Genomic DNA, 21,730 nt, shown 5'->3' on the forward strand with positions numbered 1-21,730 from the left:
GCATCACAGGAAAAAAATCAATGGAATGGAAGGCAACCGATGGAATAGGAGAAACTAATGGCAAATCATGCATCTGATAAGAGGGTAATATCCAGCATATATAAGGAACTCTTACAACTCAATAGCAACAACTAAATAACCCAGTTAAAAAACTGGCAATGGTCCGCACCCAGTGTCCCACACCTGTAATCCTAACACTCTGGGAGGCTGACAAGGGAAGATTTCTTGAGCTCAGGAGTTTGAGACCAGCCCGAGCAAGAGCAAGACCCTGTCTCTACCAAAAATAGAAAAATTAGCTGGGCACAGTGGCATAAACCTCTAGTCCCAGCTACTCAGGAGGCTGAGGCAGGATGGTTGCTTGAGCCCAGGCTTTTGAGGTTGCAGTGAGCTGTGATGATGTGACTGCACCGCACTTTACCCAGAGGGACAGAGTGAGGCTCTGTCTTTTTTTTTTTTTGAGACAGAGTCTCGCTTTGTTGCCCAGGCTAGAGTGAGTGCCATGGCGTCAGCCTAGCTAACAGCAACCTCAAACTCCTGGGCTCAAGCAATCCTTCTGCCTCAGCCTGCCGAGTAGCTGGGACTACAGGCATGAACCACCATGCCCGGCTAATTTTTTCTATATATATTAGTTGGCCAATTAATTTCTTTCTATTTATAGTAGAGACAGGGTCTTGCTCTTGCTCAGGCTGGTTTCAAACTCCTGACCTCGAGCAATCCGCTAGCCTCGGCCTCCCAGAGAGCTAGGATTACAGGCGTGAGACACTGCACCCAGCCGAGACTCTGTCTTGAGAAAAAAAAAAGGCAACAAAATTGAATAGATATTTCTGCACTGAAGATATACAAATGGCCAATAACCACATGAAGAGATGCACAACATCACTAATCATTAAGGAAATGCAAATCAAAACCACAAGGAGATTATCACCTCACGCTCATTAGGAAGACAACTATCAAAAGAACAGACTATAATGAGTGTTGGTAAGGATTCAGAGAAGTTGAGACATTTGTACACTGTTGGTGGGAACATAAAATGGTGCAGACATTCTGGAAAACAGTATGGTGGCTCCTCAAAAAAAATTAAACCTGGAATTACCATAGGACCCAACAATCCCACTTCGGGGTAGATAACCGAAAGAATTCAAAGCAGGATCATGAAGAAATATTTGCATACCCATATTCATCAAAGCATTATTCACAATAGCAAGAGGTGGAAGCAACCTAAATATCCATCAGCAGATGAAATGATATATAAAATGTGGTATATACATAGAATGGAATATTATGGAGCCTTAAAAAAGAAGGAAACCCCTATCACATACTACAACACGGATGTGGGACATAATGCTAAGTGAAAGAAGCCAGTCACAAAAGGACAAATACTGTATGATTCTACTCATATGAAGTATCTAAAGTACTCAAAGTCATTGAAACAGAGAGTAGAAGGGTTGTTGCCAAGGGCTGGGGGAGCAGGAAGGGAAATTAATATTTAGTGAGTATAGAGTATCAATGTTGCAAGATGAAAAAGTTCTGGAGAACTGTTGCACAGCAATGTGAATATACTAAATGCTACTGAACTGTACACTTAAAAATGGATAAGATGGCAGTAAAAAATGGTAAAGATGGCAAATTTAATGTTATGTGATTTTTATCACAATAAAACAAAGGAATGGACCATTGATATATACAACATGGATGAATCTGAGAGGAATTAGGCTACGTGAAAGAAGCCCAGATCAAAAGCTACATACCACCAATGTGACATTCTGGAAAAGGGAAAGCTATAGGGATAGAAAATAGGTCAATGTCATCAGGGGTTGGGACAGTAGGAAGGGCTGACTAGAAAGGAGCATGGAGGAACTTTTTGCAATAGTCAAATTGTTCTATACCTTGGCTGTGGTTGTGGTCACATGACCGTGTGTGTTAGAACTCATAAAATTGCACACTAAAAAATCTTACATACTGATGTGTAAGAAAAACCTGTACAAAAACTACACACAAACATTTATACTACATAGAATTATTATCCCCCAAGAAACCTGACTAAAAATGTCAATGTCTGAATTATCTTGGTGCAATATACAGTGACGTTCTTTTCTATACCTTTCATCGCGTTTAGAAAGTTTCAATCTGAAAATAATAAAAACAAAACTGATCTTTGAAAAGCCAACTCATTTATTTGAACTGCAGTAAAGTCCAATAATAGGATGTGAGGTTAAAACTGTACAGTAAACAAGGAATTCTTATTTCAATCCCATCAGTGTATGTCTGTGGCCGTATGTATTACTTCATTTTAGAAAAGGTCAAATGTAACTTGGACACCTTTTGAGAGTGTGAAGTCTGTTCAAACAGCCCTTCTGTCCCCAGAATGTTTCAGAAAAAACTTGAAGAACAAGAATAGTGCCTGGGCATTGATGAGGCATATGGGGAGAGAGAGTTTGAGAGCAGCTGAGGATTATTTTCTTCTGGGTGTTGATCAAGTACCAGGCCAGTTACTTCAGTCAAAATGATAGAGCCAATCCTTTGTCTTTACACAGTCTTGGTCTCTCTGAAAGTCTAAGTGACTCCTTTATGAAGATTGATGATTCTGCTGCTTTTTTTTTCTCTTTTGGAGTCAGGGTCTTGCTCTGTTGCCTGTGCTACAGTGCAGTGGCGTCATCTTAGCTCACTATAACCTCAAACTCCTGGGCTCAATCTGTCCTCCTACTTCAGCCTCCCAAGTAGCTGTGACTACAGCTGAGGTTTTTTTTTTGTTTTTTTTTAAAGGGAAGCATTTCATCAGTTATTAAAAGTGGTCCAGAATTTCAGTCAGTTGCTAAAACAATCTCTTGTAGAAAAAAAGTGCACGTATCTGTATTATACATGTGAGTGATCCAATTATATTTTTATATACTGTTTCTGGAATGCCATAGGAAGGTGCTAAAGATGTCATTTTGATGACTTAGCTTTGCTATATAATTTTAATAGACTAGTTATATATACTGTTTGGCATTCTTCTGAATTGATAAATGCATTTCTTTCTTTCTTTTATTTTTTTTATTTTTTTTCTTTTGTTTTTTTTTTAGACTCCCAAGTTGTGTTAGTTTCTTTCTTTCTTTCTTTTTTTTTTTTTTTTTTTTTTTGAGACAGAGTCTCACTCTCTTGCCTGGGCTAGAGTGCTGTGGAGTCAGCCTAGCTCACAGCAACCTCAGACTCTTAGGCTCAAGCCATCCTCCTGCCTCAACCTCCCAAGTAGCTGGGACTATAGGCATGCACCACCAGTGCCCAGCTAATTTTTTCTATTTTTAGTTGTTTGGCTAATTTCTTTCTATTTATGGTAGAGACAGGTCTCGCTCTTGCTCAGGCTGGTCTCGAACTCCTGAGCTGAAGCAATCCTTCGGCCTCGGCTTCCCAGAGTGCTAGGATTACAGGCGTGAGCCACCGTGCCCAGCCTGATAAATGCGTTACTTGAATAAACACTGTGATATGTTTAAATATTTTGACATCTACTTCTGAATTGTAAAGAGATTTGTACGTGTCAAAGGCGTAACCAACATCTCTGGGCTTGGGTACCTTCTAACTAAGCCAGCTCAGAATGGAGGGGCTTTCGTGAATCTTGTGTTCTCCAGGTCATTTTGTAGAGTTACAGTAGATTTACTTTGTTTTTCCCTTTAAGATGTATAAATTATTCCACTTAATTTTTGTAAGTTTTTTTGTCTGGGAAAAAGTTAAGTATTCATTTGCCTCATCATAACACCGCAGACAGCGGTTACCAGGCGACTTCGTGAGGTGCATCTAAAATAAAAAAGGCGAAGCCCATGCCGACAGGATCTGGGAAAGAGAAAATTCAGGAGAGTGATGGGAGTGACCCCCCTTGCTCTTTCAAAAGATCTGCACAGTCGCGTTAAGATAGCAGTTCCCAAATTTCTGTCCAACCGGCTTGCATGAGGACATTTGTTAAAATTACTAATTCCTGGGTCCGGTCTTAACTTACTGACTCAGGACCCCCTGAGGTGGTCCCTGGAAATCCCCGTTTTTTAAAACAAGCTCCGCAGATCAGTTGGGAAGCCCACAAAGCTGGGATGCACAAGTGCCCAGACTCCGCCGGCCTCGTGCCCGCCCAGGCCCCGCCCCCACGCAGGCCCCGCCCCCACGCAGGCCCCCCCCTCCAGGGGCGGCCTCTCGGCTGATTCCCGTGATGCCCCGCGCCCGGCTGCCTCGGTTGCCGGGCAACGCACGAGCGCTGGGGAGGTCGGCGCACGGATCCGCTGGGCCATGGGGCCGCGAGGCCTCCCTCCTCTCCTGCTGGTGCTCCTCAGCTGCTGGACCTCCGTGAGCGCCCAGGCCGGGGCCACCCCGGCGGTGACGACGGAGCGCCTCAACTACACCGAGGCTGCCCCGGCCACTCTCGGACCCTCCGTGCAGCCTAGGCCTCCTGGAACCTCCAGGCCCCCGGGGCGCTCCTCCGGCCCCAGGCCCACTCCTGTCACGGATGGTGAGTACCAAGTGCCAACTGCTGGGCGTCCACGGAGATCCAACCTGGAGGGGTTAGTCTGAGTGAGGATTTAACAATGACAGCTAACGCCTGTTGAACGCTCACTGCATGCAGGCATTGCTGAGTGTTCCGTAGACCTTAATTCTCTCAACAATAACTCTGAGAGGTAGATACTATCCCTGTCATATAGATGAGGACACTGGGGCTCAGAGAGTGTAAGTGGCACAGTATTACATCTTTGAAAGTACTTGAAGTGGTCCTGGACAATGCTAATGCTAAAGGTAGTAATGAATCCATACAGCCGAAAATGAAATTAAATTAAATCGAAAGTTGGTAGACAGTGGTGGAAATTAATGCATTGAACTTTTCACTTGCATTAAAAAAGGATGCCAAAGGTCTAGCAGCTTACTAAATGTGGCTAGGTCAAGGCTCTTATCCATTGACTTGAATTATGAAAACCCAAGATTGCTCCTGTGTTGGGTTGAGGTGGGATGGTATGGGGTGAGGGGTTATACCCACTTCTTAGAATTCATATTAGGGATAATTAACCTTTTTCTCAGAGATCTTCTATCTTAGAATTCAACATTTAGTGACTATTATGAGTTGACATAGATGACTTCAGGCAATGGCCGTGACCCCCTGAGATTGAGTGCACAAGTTTCTGACTATGCACTTTTCTAGAGAGTTCATAGCAGTCACTAGATTCTCATAGGGGTTTGTGATCTCAAGAAAAAAAAATTTTTTTTTTTTTTTTGAGACAGGGTCTCACTTTGTTGCCCAGGCTAGAGTGAGTGCCGTGGCATCAGCCTAGCTCACAGCAACCTCAAACTCCTGGGCTCAAGCAATCCTGCCTCAGCCTACCAAGTAGCTGGGACTACAGGCATGCATCACCATGCCCGGCTAATTTTTTCTGTATATATTAGTTAGCCAATTAATTTCTTTCTATTTATAGTAGAGACCGAGTCTCGCTCTTGCTCAGGCTGGTTTCGAACTCCTGACCTCAAGCAATCCGCCCGCCTCGGCCTCCCAGAGTGCTAGGATTACAGGCGTGAGCCACCATGCCTGGCCAAAAAAATTTTTTTAATCCTCTGAGTGTGTGGATTGAGAGTAATGCAATAGGTTTTTTTTTGGTTTTTTTTTTAATCTCTTAAGAGAAAGAGATCTTAAATTGAGTAAGGCTCAGTCCTAATAAATTAAAAAGTCATCATTTGCTGACATCCTGAACACTAGCACTTAACTTCAGTTTCTGAACTGGTATTTCTCCAAAAGGCCTTCTTCATAAATTATGAGTAATCTGTAAGAAAAAGTACAGAGAGATATACTTTTTTTTTTTTTTTTTGAGACAGAGTCTCACTCTCTTGCTTGGGCTAGAGCGCCATGCCGTCAGCCTAGCTAACAGCAACCTCACACTCCTGGGCTCAAGCGATCCTCCTGCCTTAGCCTCCTGGGTAGCTGGAACTACAGGCACGCGCCACTATGCCTGGCTAATTTTTTCTATTTTTAGTTGTTTGGCTAATTTCTTTCTATTTATAGTAGAGACGGGGTCTCGCTCTTGCTCAGGCTGGTCTGGAACTCCTGAGCTCAAGCAATCCTCCCGCCTCAACCTTACAGAGTGCTAGGATCACAGGTGTGAGCTACCGCACCCAGCCCAGAGAGATATACTTTCTATTTTATATAAACAAAGCTGTTTTACATTTAAATTGCTGATTTGATGAATTAGAAAAGTTAAACCAGTGATAAACTGGGTCAGAATATAGCCAAGTATTCAATGCCTGAAACTCTCTAAGGACTGGTTTACCTTTTATCAACATAAGTATTCCATCTGTTAATGCACTTTGTCCCCAAAATGAAGCTACGCTTGAACCACCATTATTTTTATTTATTTATTTATTTATATTATTAGCCTTGCTAAGGCAAGGCCTCAAAAAATTGATCAAAACTCAGAGTTGTTCCTCTCCACGGAAATCTTTAGTAAAAGGCGAAAGATTTATACGATCTGAAGAGAAACCAGAGTATTGAACCACCACTATTAGGTCACATGGTCAAGGCTGTTTTTTCAATATGGGGGATGAATTTGTACTTGTCTCATCTTTTTGTTTGTTTGCAACAGGGTTTTGTTCTGTTTTCCAGGCTGGAGTGCAGTGGCATGATCACAATTGGCTATAGCCTCCAACTCCTGGACTCAAGTGATCCTCTGCTGCAGCCTCCCAAGTAACTGGGACTGCAGGAGGGTACCACGACATCCAACTTATTTATTTATTTTGAGACAGAGTCTCACTTTGTTGCCCAGGCTAGAGTGAGTGCCATGGCGTCAGCCTAGCTCACAGCAACCTCAAACTCCTGGACTCAAGCAGTCCTGCTGCCTCAGCCTCCCGAGTAGCTGGGACTACAGGCATGCGCCACCATGCCCGGCTAATTTTTTCTATATATATATATATATATATATATATATATATATATATTAGTTGGCCAATTAATTTCTTTCTATTTATAGTAGAGATGGGCTCTCGCTCCTGCTCAGGCTGGTTTCGAACTCCTGACCTTGAGCAATCCGCCCGCCTCAGCCTCCCAGAGAGCTAGGATTACAGGCGTGAGCCACCGCGCCCGGCCTAATTTATTTATTTTTGAGACAGAGTCTTGCCCTGTTGCCAAGGCTAGAAGTGCAGTGGTGTCATCATAGCTCACTGCAAGCTCCAACTACTGGGCTCAAGAGATCTTCCTGCCTCACCTTCTGAATAGGTGGGACTACAGGTGCTTGCCACCATGCCTCACAATTAAAAAAAATTTTTTTTTGTAGAAATGAGGTCTTGCTATTGCCCAGTCTGGTCTCAAACTCCTGGGCTCAGTTAATACTCCCACCTCAGCCTCCCAAGGTGTGGGATTACAGGCATGAGCCACTGTACCCAGCCTGTCTTCATCTTTTTAAAGGACCTCCCTTTGGCCTGTGACAGTAATAGTAGTTTATTTATTAAGTGCTTACTGTGTGGCAGGCACTCTGCTAAGCATGTCACCTGTGATGTATCTCATTTAATCCTCACAACAACCCTAAGCTGTGGGTATTGTTATCCCCATTTTCCCGGTAGCTGAATCACTTTCCTAATTTTAGGCCACACAGCTGGTTAAGTGTTGGAGCAGGAGGCTGATTCTGAGTGGAGAACTAGATGAGAATCTACAGAATGGCTTGCAGGCAGTGTTGGTGAAAGAGAAGTGTGATAACTGTTCATCATGAGTCTCAGCTGTGTTCATTAGTACCCTGCTCCACAAGCCAGTCATGCAGATGATAAGAGGCATGCAAGAGCAGCTGAGTGCTACTTAGACCTGGATAGATACTTGTTGGATGATTAAGTGCACTCACATCCTGGGTAGAGACTTTTTTTCCCCTAAGTGGAGTTATTAAACATTATTGCTTTGTCCTCAGCAGCCTTATAGCTACCTACAATGGTTTTAAGTTTTGAAAACAAAGCAAGTTTGTAATTTTAAACGCATAAGGCAGGGATCCTAAAACACTTTTTATTTTTTACATTAGCATGCATCAGTTGCATCATTATTAAGCACATGGAAGAGTCCTTGGCTACAGAGAAGCACTGTAAACTTAAGGAGGGAAATTTTTCTGTCTTAGACTAAGAAATCGTTGCATATTTATTGACTGAACCTTCCCCTCACACATTTTTTTCCCCCAGAGTATGCTATACCTGTTATGGGCTATATTTTTCTAAAGCTCATATTTATTGTGAAATAATTCACATACACAAATAAGAGTGTTGTATGGACCCTGTACCAGCATTTGCCTGAGATCCTTTTTTGGCTTTTTGGCTTGAGATCTTTTTTTGAAAAAGAAAACCAGTCGAGTGTGGTGGCTCACGCCTGTAATCCTAGCACTCTGGGAGGCCGAGGCGGGTGGATTGCTCGAGGTCAGGAGTTCGAAATCAGCGTGAGCAAGAATGAGACCCCGTCTCTACTATAAATAGAAAGAAATTAATTGGCTAACTAATATATATAGAAAAAATTAGCCGGGCATGGTGGCACATGCCTGTAGTCCCAGCTACTTGGGAGGCTGAGGCAGAAGGATTGCTTGGGCCCAGGAGTTTGAGGTTGCTGTGAGCTAGGCTGACGCCATGGCACTCACTCTAGCCTGGGCAACAAAGCGAGAGTCTGTCTCAAAAAAAAAAGAAAAGAAAAAGAAAACAATACAGACAGGATTGAAGCCCCGATCTTATTCCCTCCCTCCCAGCAATGATCACTACCTTGAATTCAGTGTTTATCATTCTCATGCTCTACTATTTTTTAAAAGGGTTTTTTGTTAGAATAAAATAGGGAATTAAAAATCCAGATAATCATCATTATGAATAAGTAAAAGTTGCTAAGTGGGGAGATTCCTACCTACCCCTATGCTTTATTGTCTAAGTTGCCAAATATACTGTAAGCACCTGAGCCAGTTTGATCGTTGCCCAAGAGACTGTGAACATGAATTCAGCTTCAAAGCTGCAGGTTATATTTGAGGAGAGGTACAAGATTGAAAACCCTCTTTCCTGGAGGCAGTAAATGGCATCCTTCCTCTGCATCAGTCTCTGGTGGAGGGGCTTGGGAATCTGTAATTGTAAACTAATGGTTCTTATGGTCAGGCAGGCTCTTATGGTTTAGGCATGCTGGTTCAGCATCACCTTAAAGTTTTTGAAAAGTACAGGCGTCTGGGTTTCATACTCAGCTCACCAAATCAGAGTTTTTGTAGGTGAAGCACAAACAGAACTTTCCAAGCTCGTCAGATGGTCAGATGGTTAGCCACCTTGGGGAAATGTCGTGGAGTGCTCAAACTGACTAATTTCCACTTCACAAATTTCCCCCTGAGCACAGTAGGAAAAATAAAATGGACCTTGAGTATGAAATTGATGTATGGTGCATTGCAGTCGCAGGGGGCAGTCACCACCTGCTGATTGTGATGCTCTGGATCCTACCCTTCCTATTTCTGTAGTTGCTGCTCTGTGTGTCTGTGACTTGTCCCCAGCACAGTGTGACATCAACTGCTGTTGTGATCCTGACTGCAATTCTGTGGATTTCAGTGTCTTTTCTACCTGTTCAGTTCCAGTTGTCACGTAAGTTTATGACACGTGCAGTTTTGATCAAATTTGACCAGCATAATAAAATTTGGGGACAGAAAGTGAAAATTCCCCTGGGCTGAAAAATCTAAACCTGATTTCCTGTATTTTGCATGATTCCATACTGTCCAAACCAATATGTAAATAAGAAGCTATCCCATGTTTGTATCCAGCCAGATGATAATGTAGACACACAGGAGAGAGAGTGTGTTTCTTCTAAAGAGTATAATAAAATCTCTCAGTGTTTGGAGATTGAATTACATTTCAGTTTGAGTGAAATACATCACATATTCTGTATGAGCATATTTGTCTCATATCATAGGGTGAAATGTGCAGTTTAAGTTTACAGCTTTTATTGTGGACATAGTACTTACAACAGAAAATTAAATAGATAGGAAAGCTTTGTACCTTTCTTGTAAGTATTTCTACCACCAATTTTCACAGTTCACATTGTATAGAACAATGGAAAATGACATTCCCAGTTGATTACAAGTAAAGAAATAACTGTTCTGAATGATCTGTTTTTATAATTTAGATTTCTAAAACCTTTTGAAAAAAGCATTTAGAAAAGGTTCATTTTATTCAAAATGAGACCAACTTATTCAGAGATAACTAATTTAAATTTAGTGTTATAGCAAGTTTTAGCAATTGATACTTGATAGGTTGAATCCTTTTTGGAAGTACAGTGTATTTTTCCCTTGAGAAACTATTTTACTGACCAATGAGAAATTGAAACTATTTCTAGTGTTTAAAAAAAATGCTTGGAGAATGGTTGTTGTAGTTAAATTTAATTTTCTAGCTACCTAGACTATAGCACGGTTCAAACTTTGTTGAAAATCATTCTGCTTCCTGCCTTAGTAAGTACAGGTGCCTGAGTGTGAGATTTCTCCTCCAACCTGGGACTGTTTTTTAGAATGTCATTTGTTTTTTATTGGTTAATATGACAGTTTTAGATATAGATTATTTAGAATTAGGGTCAGCAAACTTTTTCTGTAAAGAGCCAGATAGTAAATATTTTAAGTTTCATAGGCCATGTGGGTCTCTGTTGTAACTTCTCATCTGTATCATTGTTCAGCAAAAATAGCCAGAGTATGTATTCACAAATGAATATGCTTAGCTAAGTTCCAATAAAAGTTTATTTACAAAAACAGGTGGGGTTTGGAGACCCCTAGTTTAGAAGTTAGGGCTGAATCCATAGTACCCTCAGGAAAGGACTTCACATTTTTCTGAGTTAGGTTTTTGAGTTTTTTGATTGACTTTCTTTGTAAATATGCACTATAGAAATAACCAGTATAGTTATAACCAAAATGACTTTTGGTTATAACTTTTATAACCAAAACTCATAATCCAGCTGGGCATGGTAGGTCACACCTGTAATCCTAGTTCTCTGGGAGCCTGAGGTGGGAGGATTGCTTAAGTTTAGGATTTGAGACCAGTAAGAGCGAGATCCACATCTCTACTAAAAATAGAAAAATTAGCCAGATATGGTGGTTTGTGCCTATAGTCCCAGCTACTCAGGAGGCCGAGGCAGGAGGATCCCTTGAGCCCAGGAGTTAGAGTGCAATAGCATCATCATAGCTCACTGCAACCTCAATCTGGGGTGACAGAGTGAAACTGTGTCTCAAAAGATAAAAAAGTGATAATCCTATTTAATTGAGCATTCTCATTATGTAGGTTCCAGTTTATAAAAGGTTTGTTTCATTTGTTAAACTAACAACTAATTCTACCCCTAATAACTTGTAAATTCATTGGTAAGCTTATTGGACTGATGTCTCTTTTCCTGATTAGACAGAAGCTGCATGAACGAAAGAAGATTTCTGTACTACAAGAGTCTAGCACAGGTCCTGACACATAGTTGGCCCTTGTTAAAAACAAGTTGAATGGATGACTAAATTTCTCCCCTCACTCCTAACTGATTTTGTGTCCCCTTTTGACTTCCTCTACCATCAGCCTTGCAGGCAGACATCAGACCAGAAACCTGGAGGCTCCCAGCTCCTGCTGCTTCCTTGCCTTCTCTGTCTAAGCAGCCTTTCACTCCTGATCACACCTTTCTTGAGTACCTCTTGTATGCCAACACCATGGATATAAAGATGAGTTAGACATGCTCCTGCCTCCAAAGGGCTTACCATTGAGAGGGGAGACAGATTAATGAATGGCAGTTTCTGCACCAAGCACTGGGAGAACTCAGAGGAGTTGCATCAAACTCAGCTCCATAAGGGAAGGCTTTCCAGAAAAGATGAGCTGAGCTGGGTCCTGAAGGGCAAATGGAAGTTGGCCAGCATGGAATCAGGGAAGTGCATTCCACGCTGAGGGAGAAGAGTCCTGGGGCCTGGTGCTGAGGAGGGGAGGGGAGGGAAGAGGAGAGAAGGAGTATCACCTGTTGCTTAACTGCAGGGGTAACTCATTGTGGCTAGAGGGGTGGGGCAAGAGAAGTATGGAGAGGAGAGGAGAGCAGGGTCAGTCTGAGGGGACTTGTGTGTGTGCTGAGGGCTTTGGACTTTGTCCTGAAGTCTGCAGGGGGTAGGGTAGTGAGAGGCTCACATTCCTATGTTATGGAATTCTGCAGCAGCCTGCACCATAGGCCAAGCCTGGTGGCAGAGAACCAAGTAAGAAGCTATTGCAGATGAGGATTAATGCTTATGCTCCCCTCCCTGAAGGCTGTGATGGTGGAACTAGAGAGAAGTATCCAGATCTGCTGCTGACAGCGATATGCTGCTCCAGATTAGGGCTGATGGTGGAGTGGGGGAGAGAAAGGGGTCCCATTCAGAGTCTCCTTCACTGTAGCCCTCTGGTTTGCCCATCCCTGCTCCCTTCCACTGTATAAGCTCACACTTCCTCTTATCATTTACTTGCTAAAAAACTTTGAGAAGCTCTCATTACCTATGGTCTCCTTAGCCTGGATTTAAATGCATTCCCAACTTCTGTTAGAACCTGTTTTCTACTAACCTCCATCTCAAAGACTCCACTCCAGCCCACCCTTGGTACTAAGAGATTCCCAAAGACCCATCAGTTCATTCCTGTCCTTGGCCAATGCTGTTCTTGCACTTGGATTAGGCTCCCATTCCCTTTGTTTTATTCCTATACACCCTTTAGGGCCCATTCAAAACTGAATGATAATATCCAATCTTGGCAAGAGTACAGGGAAATAGTCAGTCTTACTACAGTGTTGGGAAGGATGTATATTGTGCCTTTCTGGAGGGCAATCTGGTAATATGTCTCAGAAGCCTTAAATAATGTACGTGTCTTTTGACTTAGCAATTCCACTTCAGGGAACATATCCTAAAGAAATAACTGGAGACATTCATACAGATGTATGTACAAGGATGCCATTATAGCATTATATATAATTGGGGAAAATTAGAAGTAACCTAAACCAACAGTAGAGGATTGGTTAAACAAATTGATGTGTATGAACAAGCTGGTATATGATGAAGACATTAGTATATTTTCTCATTTTCACAATCTTTTGAAGACAGATGTATTCTAAAGACAAGAAATTTGGATCTAATTTGGCTACTTATAAACAATCTGAAGGTCTGCAAAAGTTTATATAATTGATATCAGAGTTTATAAGGTTCATTGACATCAAAATTATATCCTGATCTACATTCCATACTTGACATGATTTCCTTAAAGGTTATTCTACTTAATTTTTTTTCCTGTTAGAAAAGTGTCAAATGCCAAGCTTTTTTTTTTTTTTTTTTAAGGATGAGGGTCTCATGTTGCCTCAAACTCCTGGGCTCAAGTGATCCTCCTGTCTTAGCCTCTCAAGTAGCTGGGACTATAGGCATGTGCCACTGTGGCCCAAATGCCAAACATTTTAACACTGAATAAACTAAATAAAAATTCTAACATCATGCTTTCATAAATATTCTCGTGTAGCTGTTAACATAGCCCAGTATATACAGCTGACAGTTTTTTTTTTTTCAGGCATATTATGGGGGTACAGATTTTAAGGTTTCAATAAATGCCCATTCTCCCTTCTCCCCCTGCAGCTGACAGTTTTAAAATAATCTTGCTAAGATTGTGTGCTTATGCCTTATAAGTTTATATTATTATTTTTTCTAATTTTCAGGGGTGATAGCCAGTTTTGTAGTCAAAAAGCAGCCATCTATTCATTGAATTTCACAGCAAATCCACCTCAAAGGATATTTAAACTTGTTGACCAGATCAATCCATCTATTTTTTGCATTCGCAATACAAACTGTAAGTATTCAACCTGGATATATTTTGTGAAACTGTGGACAATTTTTGTTTTAAAGTTATTTTATGGAAAAAAAATCTTATTCAGTTAGATTTAAAGCAATTATTTTATGTTTTGGCTATACGTATAATGTATATCTTCTGAGATTATTTCGCAGATAACTGCAGGTAACTTTATAGACCTGTGGGCATGCACACTTTCTTTAAAAGTAATTGTGCTTGTCTAGTTGTCTTTTGAAACCTTACATTTGATTTCAGAGATTTCAGAGGTGTTTGTAATATGTAGACATACACAGGAATTTAGATTTCTATATATACATTTTTTTTTTTTTTACCTTTTTTCCTCCAGGCTTAATGGTTGAAAATCAGGTTCTGCTTTGAACATTACCTGTGGTTTCTATTTCCTTTTTCTCTTTTATTTTTACCAAGAGTATTTGCATGAAAACAGGATCTTATTTTTATCTATTTAGCTCACATAAGTGTCTGGATCCAAAGAACATGTGAGTGTAAAATGTTATCAAGATATCAAAGATTAGTGACACATTTATGGTTTTATTAATTAAACATCTTTTCAGAATATCTTTATATTAATATTTTTTGGTGTTATTCCCTGTGATTGAAAACTTAGGTGAATGCTCTACACGATTTGCAGTCTGAAGTGATGACTGGCCAGTGACATGAGCCTAATGTACATACCATCCTGCTCTCTTCTGTACATGACACGTTTTTCTCCAGGACTTTGAACATGGCTGTATAAGAGGAGAAATAGGCTTCTTTCATTCTCATAGCCATCCAGAGAGAGCTTCCCCTTACAGGTTGATGGAACAGACTCATTAGTCCATGGACTGGAGAAAAATACTGATTATTATTGGCTTCTGTTGGGCTGTTTAGTTGCAGGTGCAGGAAACTATTCCTTCCCCACTGTTAGAGAAGCAGGCTGAGACTAGGGATCCTGTTTATTTAACAAGCTTCAAGAAATGCTGGGAGAAGTGAATATGGAAAAACACACTTTATTTTTTCCACATCAGCCTTAATGCTTCCAAAAGCTGATTCTAAAATAGTACGTAAGTCGTGCATAATATATATTTATGCTGATTTAAAATACTTTTTCTAAAAACAGATAAACCTGCAATATCCTTTATTAACCCCGAAGTGCCTGATGAAAACAGTTTTGATAAATTGATGAAAACATCTGATGGTTTCACATTGAATGCTGAATCAGATATTTCCTTCCCAACCAAACTGGATGCTACACATGCTGCTAAATATGAGGTGAGCCAAGAACGTTTATTGAGTTTACCCTTCCTGTCACAAATATCCCGTCCTTGTAAGTTAATTTTAAGTATGTTACCAGCCAAATTGGCTTCCCTGAGACAGTGAATTGATATTACAGACTAAAAAACCTAATGTTGGCTGGGCCCATGGCTCATGCCTGTAATCCTCACACTTTGGGAGGCCAAGGTGGGAGGATCGCTTGAGGCCAGGAGTTCGAGACCAGCCTGGGCAACATAAAGGGATTCTGTCTCTACAAAAAATAAAAAAACATTAGCCAGGTGTGGTGGCTTGTGCCTGTAGTCCCAGCTACTCAGGAGTCTAAGGCAGGAGGATCACCTGAGCCCAGGTGTTTGAGGTTGCAGTGAGCTGTGATGATGCCATTGCACTTTAACCCGGGTAACAGAGTAAGATCCTGTCTCAAAACAAAACTTACAGTTCATGCCTACAAATCAAAGATCATGAAGATTAAAATTGAGTATCTGAATTCTGAATATAGGATTGAAGGTAGTTTATTCTGTGGTAAGCTTGCGTTTTTCTCTGCAGAATTCTTTGTTCTTCTGGGTCTTAAGAGATGCAGCATGATAAACTTGAGTTATGCTGCAGGGAGGGAACTTGGAGTGGATTGGTTGGATGCCTGGTCTTATTCTCAAACTTGTATTTAGTTTTATAGACATTGGAAGATGTGTGCTGCTGTTCTGTATCTATTCATTAGTATACTTTTAAATGTGACATATATTAATTTTGAATAAACTAACTTTTTTGGAAACTGCTTTTCTTTTCTTCTTTGTTTCTTTCCTTTCTTTCTTTTCTTTCTTCCTTCCCTTCCCTCTTCCTCTTCGTCTTCCTCTTTGTCTTCCTCTTCCTTTTCCTTTCCTTTCTTTCGTCTGACTCTGTCTCCCAGGCTGAAATTCAGTGGCACGATCATAGTTCACTGCAGACTTCAACTCCTAGGCTCAAGCAGTCCTCCTGCTTCAGTCCCTTGAGTAGCTGGGACTACAGGTGCATGCCACCACATCCACATAATTTTTCCACTTTTGTAGAGACAGGGTCTCACTGATTTGCCTAGGCTGGTCTGAAACTCCTGGGATCAAGCTATCCTTCCACCTCCGCCTCCCAAAGTGTGAGGATTACAGCCATTAGTCACTGCACCAAGCCTGGAAGCATTTTTTTCAAAGAAGAGTATAAAAGTAACATGTACTAGTTCTAAAAGTTAAAAGTACAGAGGTATAGAAGAAAAATTGAAAGGCCTCTTGTCTCCATTAAAATTCATACTGCAAATCACTTTGAAAAGATTGATGTGTATTCTTCCTGACATTTAAATACATCTGTTAAAATGTACATATAGTATTATATAGAATTAGGATTTATAGTTATCCACATTATTCTAGAAAATGTCTTCTTTAGTTATAAATATTGTGCATCTTTGCATGTGAATATAAAAATTGCCATTTCTTGAGCATTTTCCATGTGTCAGGTATTACCTTGCACACCCAAGGAGGGACATATTGTTCCCATTTACCTTAAGCACAGGAAAGTAACTTGTCAAAACTTGGGTTAGAGCTGCATTTTACAAAGTATTCCTTGTTGTGTATGTATCTGAGCTGCCTCACTCTTAACAGACATTTGTTTCTAGTTTTTGCTATTATAAATAATCCACAGTGAACATTCTTATGTATACATATATCTTCATACACTTGTATGATTAAATCTTTAGGATATGTTTCTATAACAGGGTTATAACTTGGCCAAAATGAATGGAAATTTTAAATACTGATAACAGATTGCCATCCAGATAGATTGCAGTAATTTACACTCCCAGCTCCAGTGAATGAAAGGGCTTGCTTTCCCATACCCTTGTTGGCACTAACACATTGGATTTGGATAAACTTTCAAATCCAAGAAAATTAGCTATATGCCCAATAGCTACAAATGTGGGTTTTGAATATTGGGGAAGAATTTCATGGGGTTTAGTTTGAGGAAAGAAGGTATTCTTTCATAAAAATGAGTCATAAAAATTGATTTTTATGATTTTATTATTGTAATATATATTTTATCTGTTCTTTAAATAATGAATGCTAGTGGAAAAGAATTCTCTCACCCCTGTGTCCAGCCACCCAGTTCCTGTCTGCAGAGGCAAATCCTTATGTCAGCTTCTTGTATACCTCTCCAGAGGAATTCCATAATTAAAAAGCCTGCAAATAGAGTAAAATACACATACAGAAACCTCCTTTAAAAAAAAGGATGGAAGGCCGGGCGCTGTGGCTCACGCCTGTAATCCTAGCTCTTGGGAGGCCGAGGCGGGCGGATTGCTCAAGGTCAGGAGTTCAAAACCAGCCTGAGCAAGAGCGAGACCCCGTCTCTACTATAAACAGAAAGAAATTAATTGGCCAACTGATATATATATAAAAAAAAATTAGCCGGGCATAGTGGCGCATTCCTGTAGTCCCAGCTACTCGGGAGGCTGAAGCAGAAGGATCACTCGAGCCCAGGAGTTTGAGGTTGCTGTGAGCTAGGCTGACGCCACGGCACTCACTCTAGCCTGGACAACAAAGTGAGACTCTGTCTCAAAAAAAAAAAAAAAAAAAAAAAAAAAAGGATGGAGTGGCTAGACGTAAGTGCCACATGGTTGAGGATCAATCATATCTTTTTTTTTTACTGATCACTGTGTCCCTGATGCCTGTAATGCTGCTTGGCACATAGTAGGTGCCCAGTAAGTGTTGGATGAATGCCTTAATAATACCATAATGACTGTCGGTGCTTGTATTTGCAGTATGGGGCTCGTCTTCAGACTTCAGATTCATTTCTGAGATTTCCTTCACCCCTAACATCATCTCTGTGCACTGATAATAACCCTGCAGGTAAGAGATTGGCCATTCTTCTTTTTCTCTGTAAACAGAGTTTGCTGTTAATAGGTTACCTTTGTAGTAGTTATATTTAAATGGGTTTCATAACTAGAAACAATTTGCAAGTTGAAAGAGACCTCAAATTTATGTATTATATTAATGGTTTGATTTGCCACCCGGTGCCAGAATCTTTTCTACCGCACGTAGTCAGTGCTTGAGCACTTGGAGTGTTGGTAACTCACTATCTGAAAACAGATGCTGTTTAACACTCCCAGTTGTTGGAAAGTGCTAAAGCTTATCAACAGCTAACATTTATTAAGCACTTCCTGTGTGCTGGGTAGTGGGTTAAGTGCTTGCGTGTGTTTTCCATTTAATCCTTACAGTGATCCTTTGAAGTCAGGTTAGTATCTACATTTTGCAGATAGGAAACTGAGTGGCGTGAAGTTTCTTGCTTGGGCCCACTCCGGCAGTGGTGGAATGAGGGCAGAACCCACGCAGGTGGCCTGCAACCCGTGCTCCCCTGTGTTCTCCTGCCTCCCAAGGGTCTTGCTGCTCCATTCAGGAGTACCATAGACCCCACAGTACGGCCCCCTCAGTAGCGGACGGCAGTAGGCATGTCTCTCCCACCCTTAAGTGAGCCTCACAGTGAAGAAGCTTATCAAAGTAATGGACGACAGGAAAATGTATTCTGTTGACAAGACACTTAAGCTCACATACACCAGGAACGGTGTAAATTAAAATCAAACCGAGATACCATTTTCCCCTATCAGATTGGCAAAGCTCAAGAAAGTTGAGGCTGTGGGGAAATAGGCACTCACCTACGTAGCTGGTGGGACTGTAAATTGGTACAACCTCTGTGAAGGGCAAATTAGCAATATGCATCAAAATTCCAAATGAATGTGCTGTTCCACGCAGCTGTTCTACTTCTAGGAGTTAATCCTTCAGAAACTCTGGCTCACATGAAATAATAGGTTGCAGCATTGTTAGTGATGGCAAAGACAGAGACAACTTAAGTGTCCATTAACAGGAAACTGGTGGAATAATTATGCTACATCTCTAATAGAATACTAATTATCCCTAAGAAAGGAGGTGGAAGCTCTTCATGTACTGAGGCTAATCTTCAAGATATATTGTTCAGTGAAATAAACGAGAGGCAGAATAGTATATATAGTGTGTATTTGTTTCCAAAAGGAGAAAGAAATAATAAAAAATTATTTTGCATACATATTTGCTTTTATTTGCATAGAACATTTCCAGAACGATAAGCAAGACACTTCATTTTGGTTGCTTCTGGGGAAGGGGACTGGTGGTAGCTGGGGGGTAAGACAGGCATTGGAGGGAGATTTTGCTCTCTTTTTGTGCCTTCTGAATTTTGAATCTTATGAATTTTGAATACCTATTTGAAAAATAATTTAAAACCCTATTTTAAATATATTGCATATTTGTGTTGTAATTCATTTTGCAATATTACCTACGTTACAGCTTTTTAGTTGCCATTGGACAGTTGAAAAATTTCTTCTCTTGTATTTTTTCCCCTTGGGAATGTTATAATTTCCAGCATTTCTAGTGAACCAGGCTGTTAAGTGCACCAGAGAAATCAATTTAGAAGAGTGTGAAAAAATTGAAGCCCTTGGCATGGCTTATTACAGCAGCCCTGAAATTTTGAGGGTAAGAATTATTTTGAAGTGGAACTGATTCATTAGGTATGCTTTCTGTTCTATGTTTTAAAATATGACAAGTATAGAATGATTTCAATACATGATTGACACTCAAATTGAAATTTCTTTTCTCCAATACTTTGGTATCAGTGATTATTGAAATCCTTTAACAAATTTTTATTTTCATACAGTTAGCTCATTTTGCTTTCATTCATTTTTTCCTTCTTTTGTTCATTTTGATGGTAACCAATAATGTCTGTCTCCTGAAATAAAATGAAATCTTAATTAACAACTAAAAACTTCAGAAATCATATAAATGTCCTAATGTCTGACAGAAATAATCATATTAGCACCAAAAAGCTCTCTCTTAGAAACAGCCCAGAAAAGAAGAGAGAATCTACTCTCTGGTAGATGAAAGAGCAGTGAGGAAAGGGCAGGAAACAGAAGAGGGCACAGAGGTGAAGGGGCCCCTTCTCGCTGGTGGCAGTGACTGGAGCCTGAACTGAATGAACGAGTGAGGTGGATGGTCTCAAGGGGAGAAGATGTTTTTCAATGATTAAAAGTCACATGATTATTATCAACCCACCCCCCCATTTCCTATTTTTGGGGTGCAGGGATAGGCTGGCCCATGGCACCATTATTCATCTGAGCTTTAGCTTTTAGAATCAAGTTTAACCTTTTCCTCTCTCCCCTCCCCTTCCCTATTCCCTATTCTTATAAGTCAGCTATCTAGGCCTGTGAATTCTTCACTTAGTTTGACTTCTCACAGTTGTGCTGAAGTAGTCCTGGATATAGTCCCAGAAGTATTCCCTTGGGCATCCAGGGACAATTCTCTTTTGGTACAAGCCTCCCAAACATGTCTATCTTTTCCCCTCCTCAGAGCCCTCAGTGGCTTAATGGGGCATCTTGTGATGAGGTTGGGAGAGATGGGGGACAGGGCACAAAGGGAGGTGGAACCTTCAGAAAGAGAATGCCAGTTGTATGGGGGAGGTTGGAGCTTGGCATCGAGAGGACTTGGTCTAGTGGCAGGAAGATCAGTTAGGAGGCTGTGGAAATGCTCAGGTAAGCGATGGTCACCTTCCATTGAGGACCAGCGCAGCAAGAGTGACCAAGAGGGCAGTACCTGTGCCTTCCCCACAGTGCTTATGGCAGTGATGGCCACTGGGAAACATGAAGTAATGACACTGAAGCATGGAGCCTTCCTGAGACTGCTTGTTGAGCTTCAATCTGAAGGAAATGAATATAGACAGAAAATGCTATGTTACCTCTTTGATTACAACATAAACGTGTAGATGCGAAGTGTTGATCAAGGAAATTCTGTTTTCCTCTTTGTGAAATCTTTGATAAGATAAATATGCTCTTTAATACAAGGTCTGAAAAAGCAATGAAAATGCTTCTTTTTGTTGTACTTAACACAATTTGTTATGGTTTCTTTTGTCTAGGTGCCTAATTCAAGGACAAAGGTAAGAGCATTTCTTAATGGAAAGTAAGATAGCTTATAATACACTGTCTTGTTTCTGAGCCCTTTGAAATGAATATAGTTATAATTAGAAGGGTACCTTGTTGCCAATAACAAATACATCTGTCAAAAAGCAAACGTACGTGAAGTAGGGAGACTCCTTAGGATGTGCCCCTTTGGAATCATGCTTCAGGATTTCCAGCCCCCTCACTTGTGGTTTCACAGTCTTCCATGTTTAAGTGATATAGCTGTCTTGACTGGTAATGGTGTGACTGACTTCTGGACATTCAGGGTGTCCCTTGCTCTTGGTCTCTTGTCAAGAAAGTTGGCCAGCTCCCAGGATGCTGTCTGTCCAGAGTAGAAGCTGTGAACATTTTGCTCTGTGGGTGTGCACACACGTGTGGGAGGTATGCATACACGTGTGGGAGGTGTGCACACATGTGTAGGAGTGTGCACACACGGGTAGGAGGTGTGCACGTCAGGGCTTGTGAGAGTAGATTCTATTCAAAGCCTCATCACCCTCAGCCCAGGGGTTCGTTTGAGCTGTGGTCAGGAGGGCAAGGCCTCTGTGGATATGGCAGAGAGAAAGAACATGGGTCCTCTACTCCCTGTGCTAGGGTCTGTGCCCCGGGCCTGCCTGTGAACACAGTCCCCAAGGAAGTCTGAGGTGATGGCTTTGTCGTAGTCTCCCAAAGCCTGTGGAGCTGGTCAGCGGAGGTCCAGAACTC

At 41.1% G+C, this 21,730-nt stretch overlaps 1 protein-coding gene and 1 non-coding gene across 3 annotated transcripts in view; one reads left to right on the forward strand and one right to left on the reverse strand.

The window, feature by feature from the left end:
• Positions 1-4,174: 4,174 nt before the first annotated feature.
• The window catches only part of TCTN1 (tectonic family member 1), a 29,517-nt gene continuing 11,961 nt past the window's right edge, over positions 4,175-21,730 (forward strand). For both annotated transcript variants that reach the window (XM_075996552.1, XM_075996553.1), the window contains exons 1-7: positions 4,175-4,471; positions 9,441-9,561; positions 13,640-13,770; positions 14,888-15,039; positions 17,813-17,900; positions 19,444-19,553; positions 20,986-21,006. In XM_075996552.1, the coding sequence (XP_075852667.1) occupies positions 4,252-4,471; positions 9,441-9,561; positions 13,640-13,770; positions 14,888-15,039; positions 17,813-17,900; positions 19,444-19,553; positions 20,986-21,006 (843 nt within the window). In that variant the 5' untranslated portion in view covers positions 4,175-4,251. The remainder of the gene's footprint in view (positions 4,472-9,440; positions 9,562-13,639; positions 13,771-14,887; positions 15,040-17,812; positions 17,901-19,443; positions 19,554-20,985; positions 21,007-21,730) is intronic.
• LOC142863776 (U5 spliceosomal RNA) lies at positions 6,373-6,487 on the reverse strand. The gene has a single exon (XR_012914417.1). It is a non-coding gene; the product is annotated as a U5 spliceosomal RNA (small nuclear RNA).

Source organism: Microcebus murinus, chromosome 22 (assembly GCF_040939455.1).
Source record: "Microcebus murinus isolate Inina chromosome 22, M.murinus_Inina_mat1.0, whole genome shotgun sequence".
NCBI lineage: Eukaryota > Metazoa > Chordata > Mammalia > Primates > Cheirogaleidae > Microcebus > Microcebus murinus.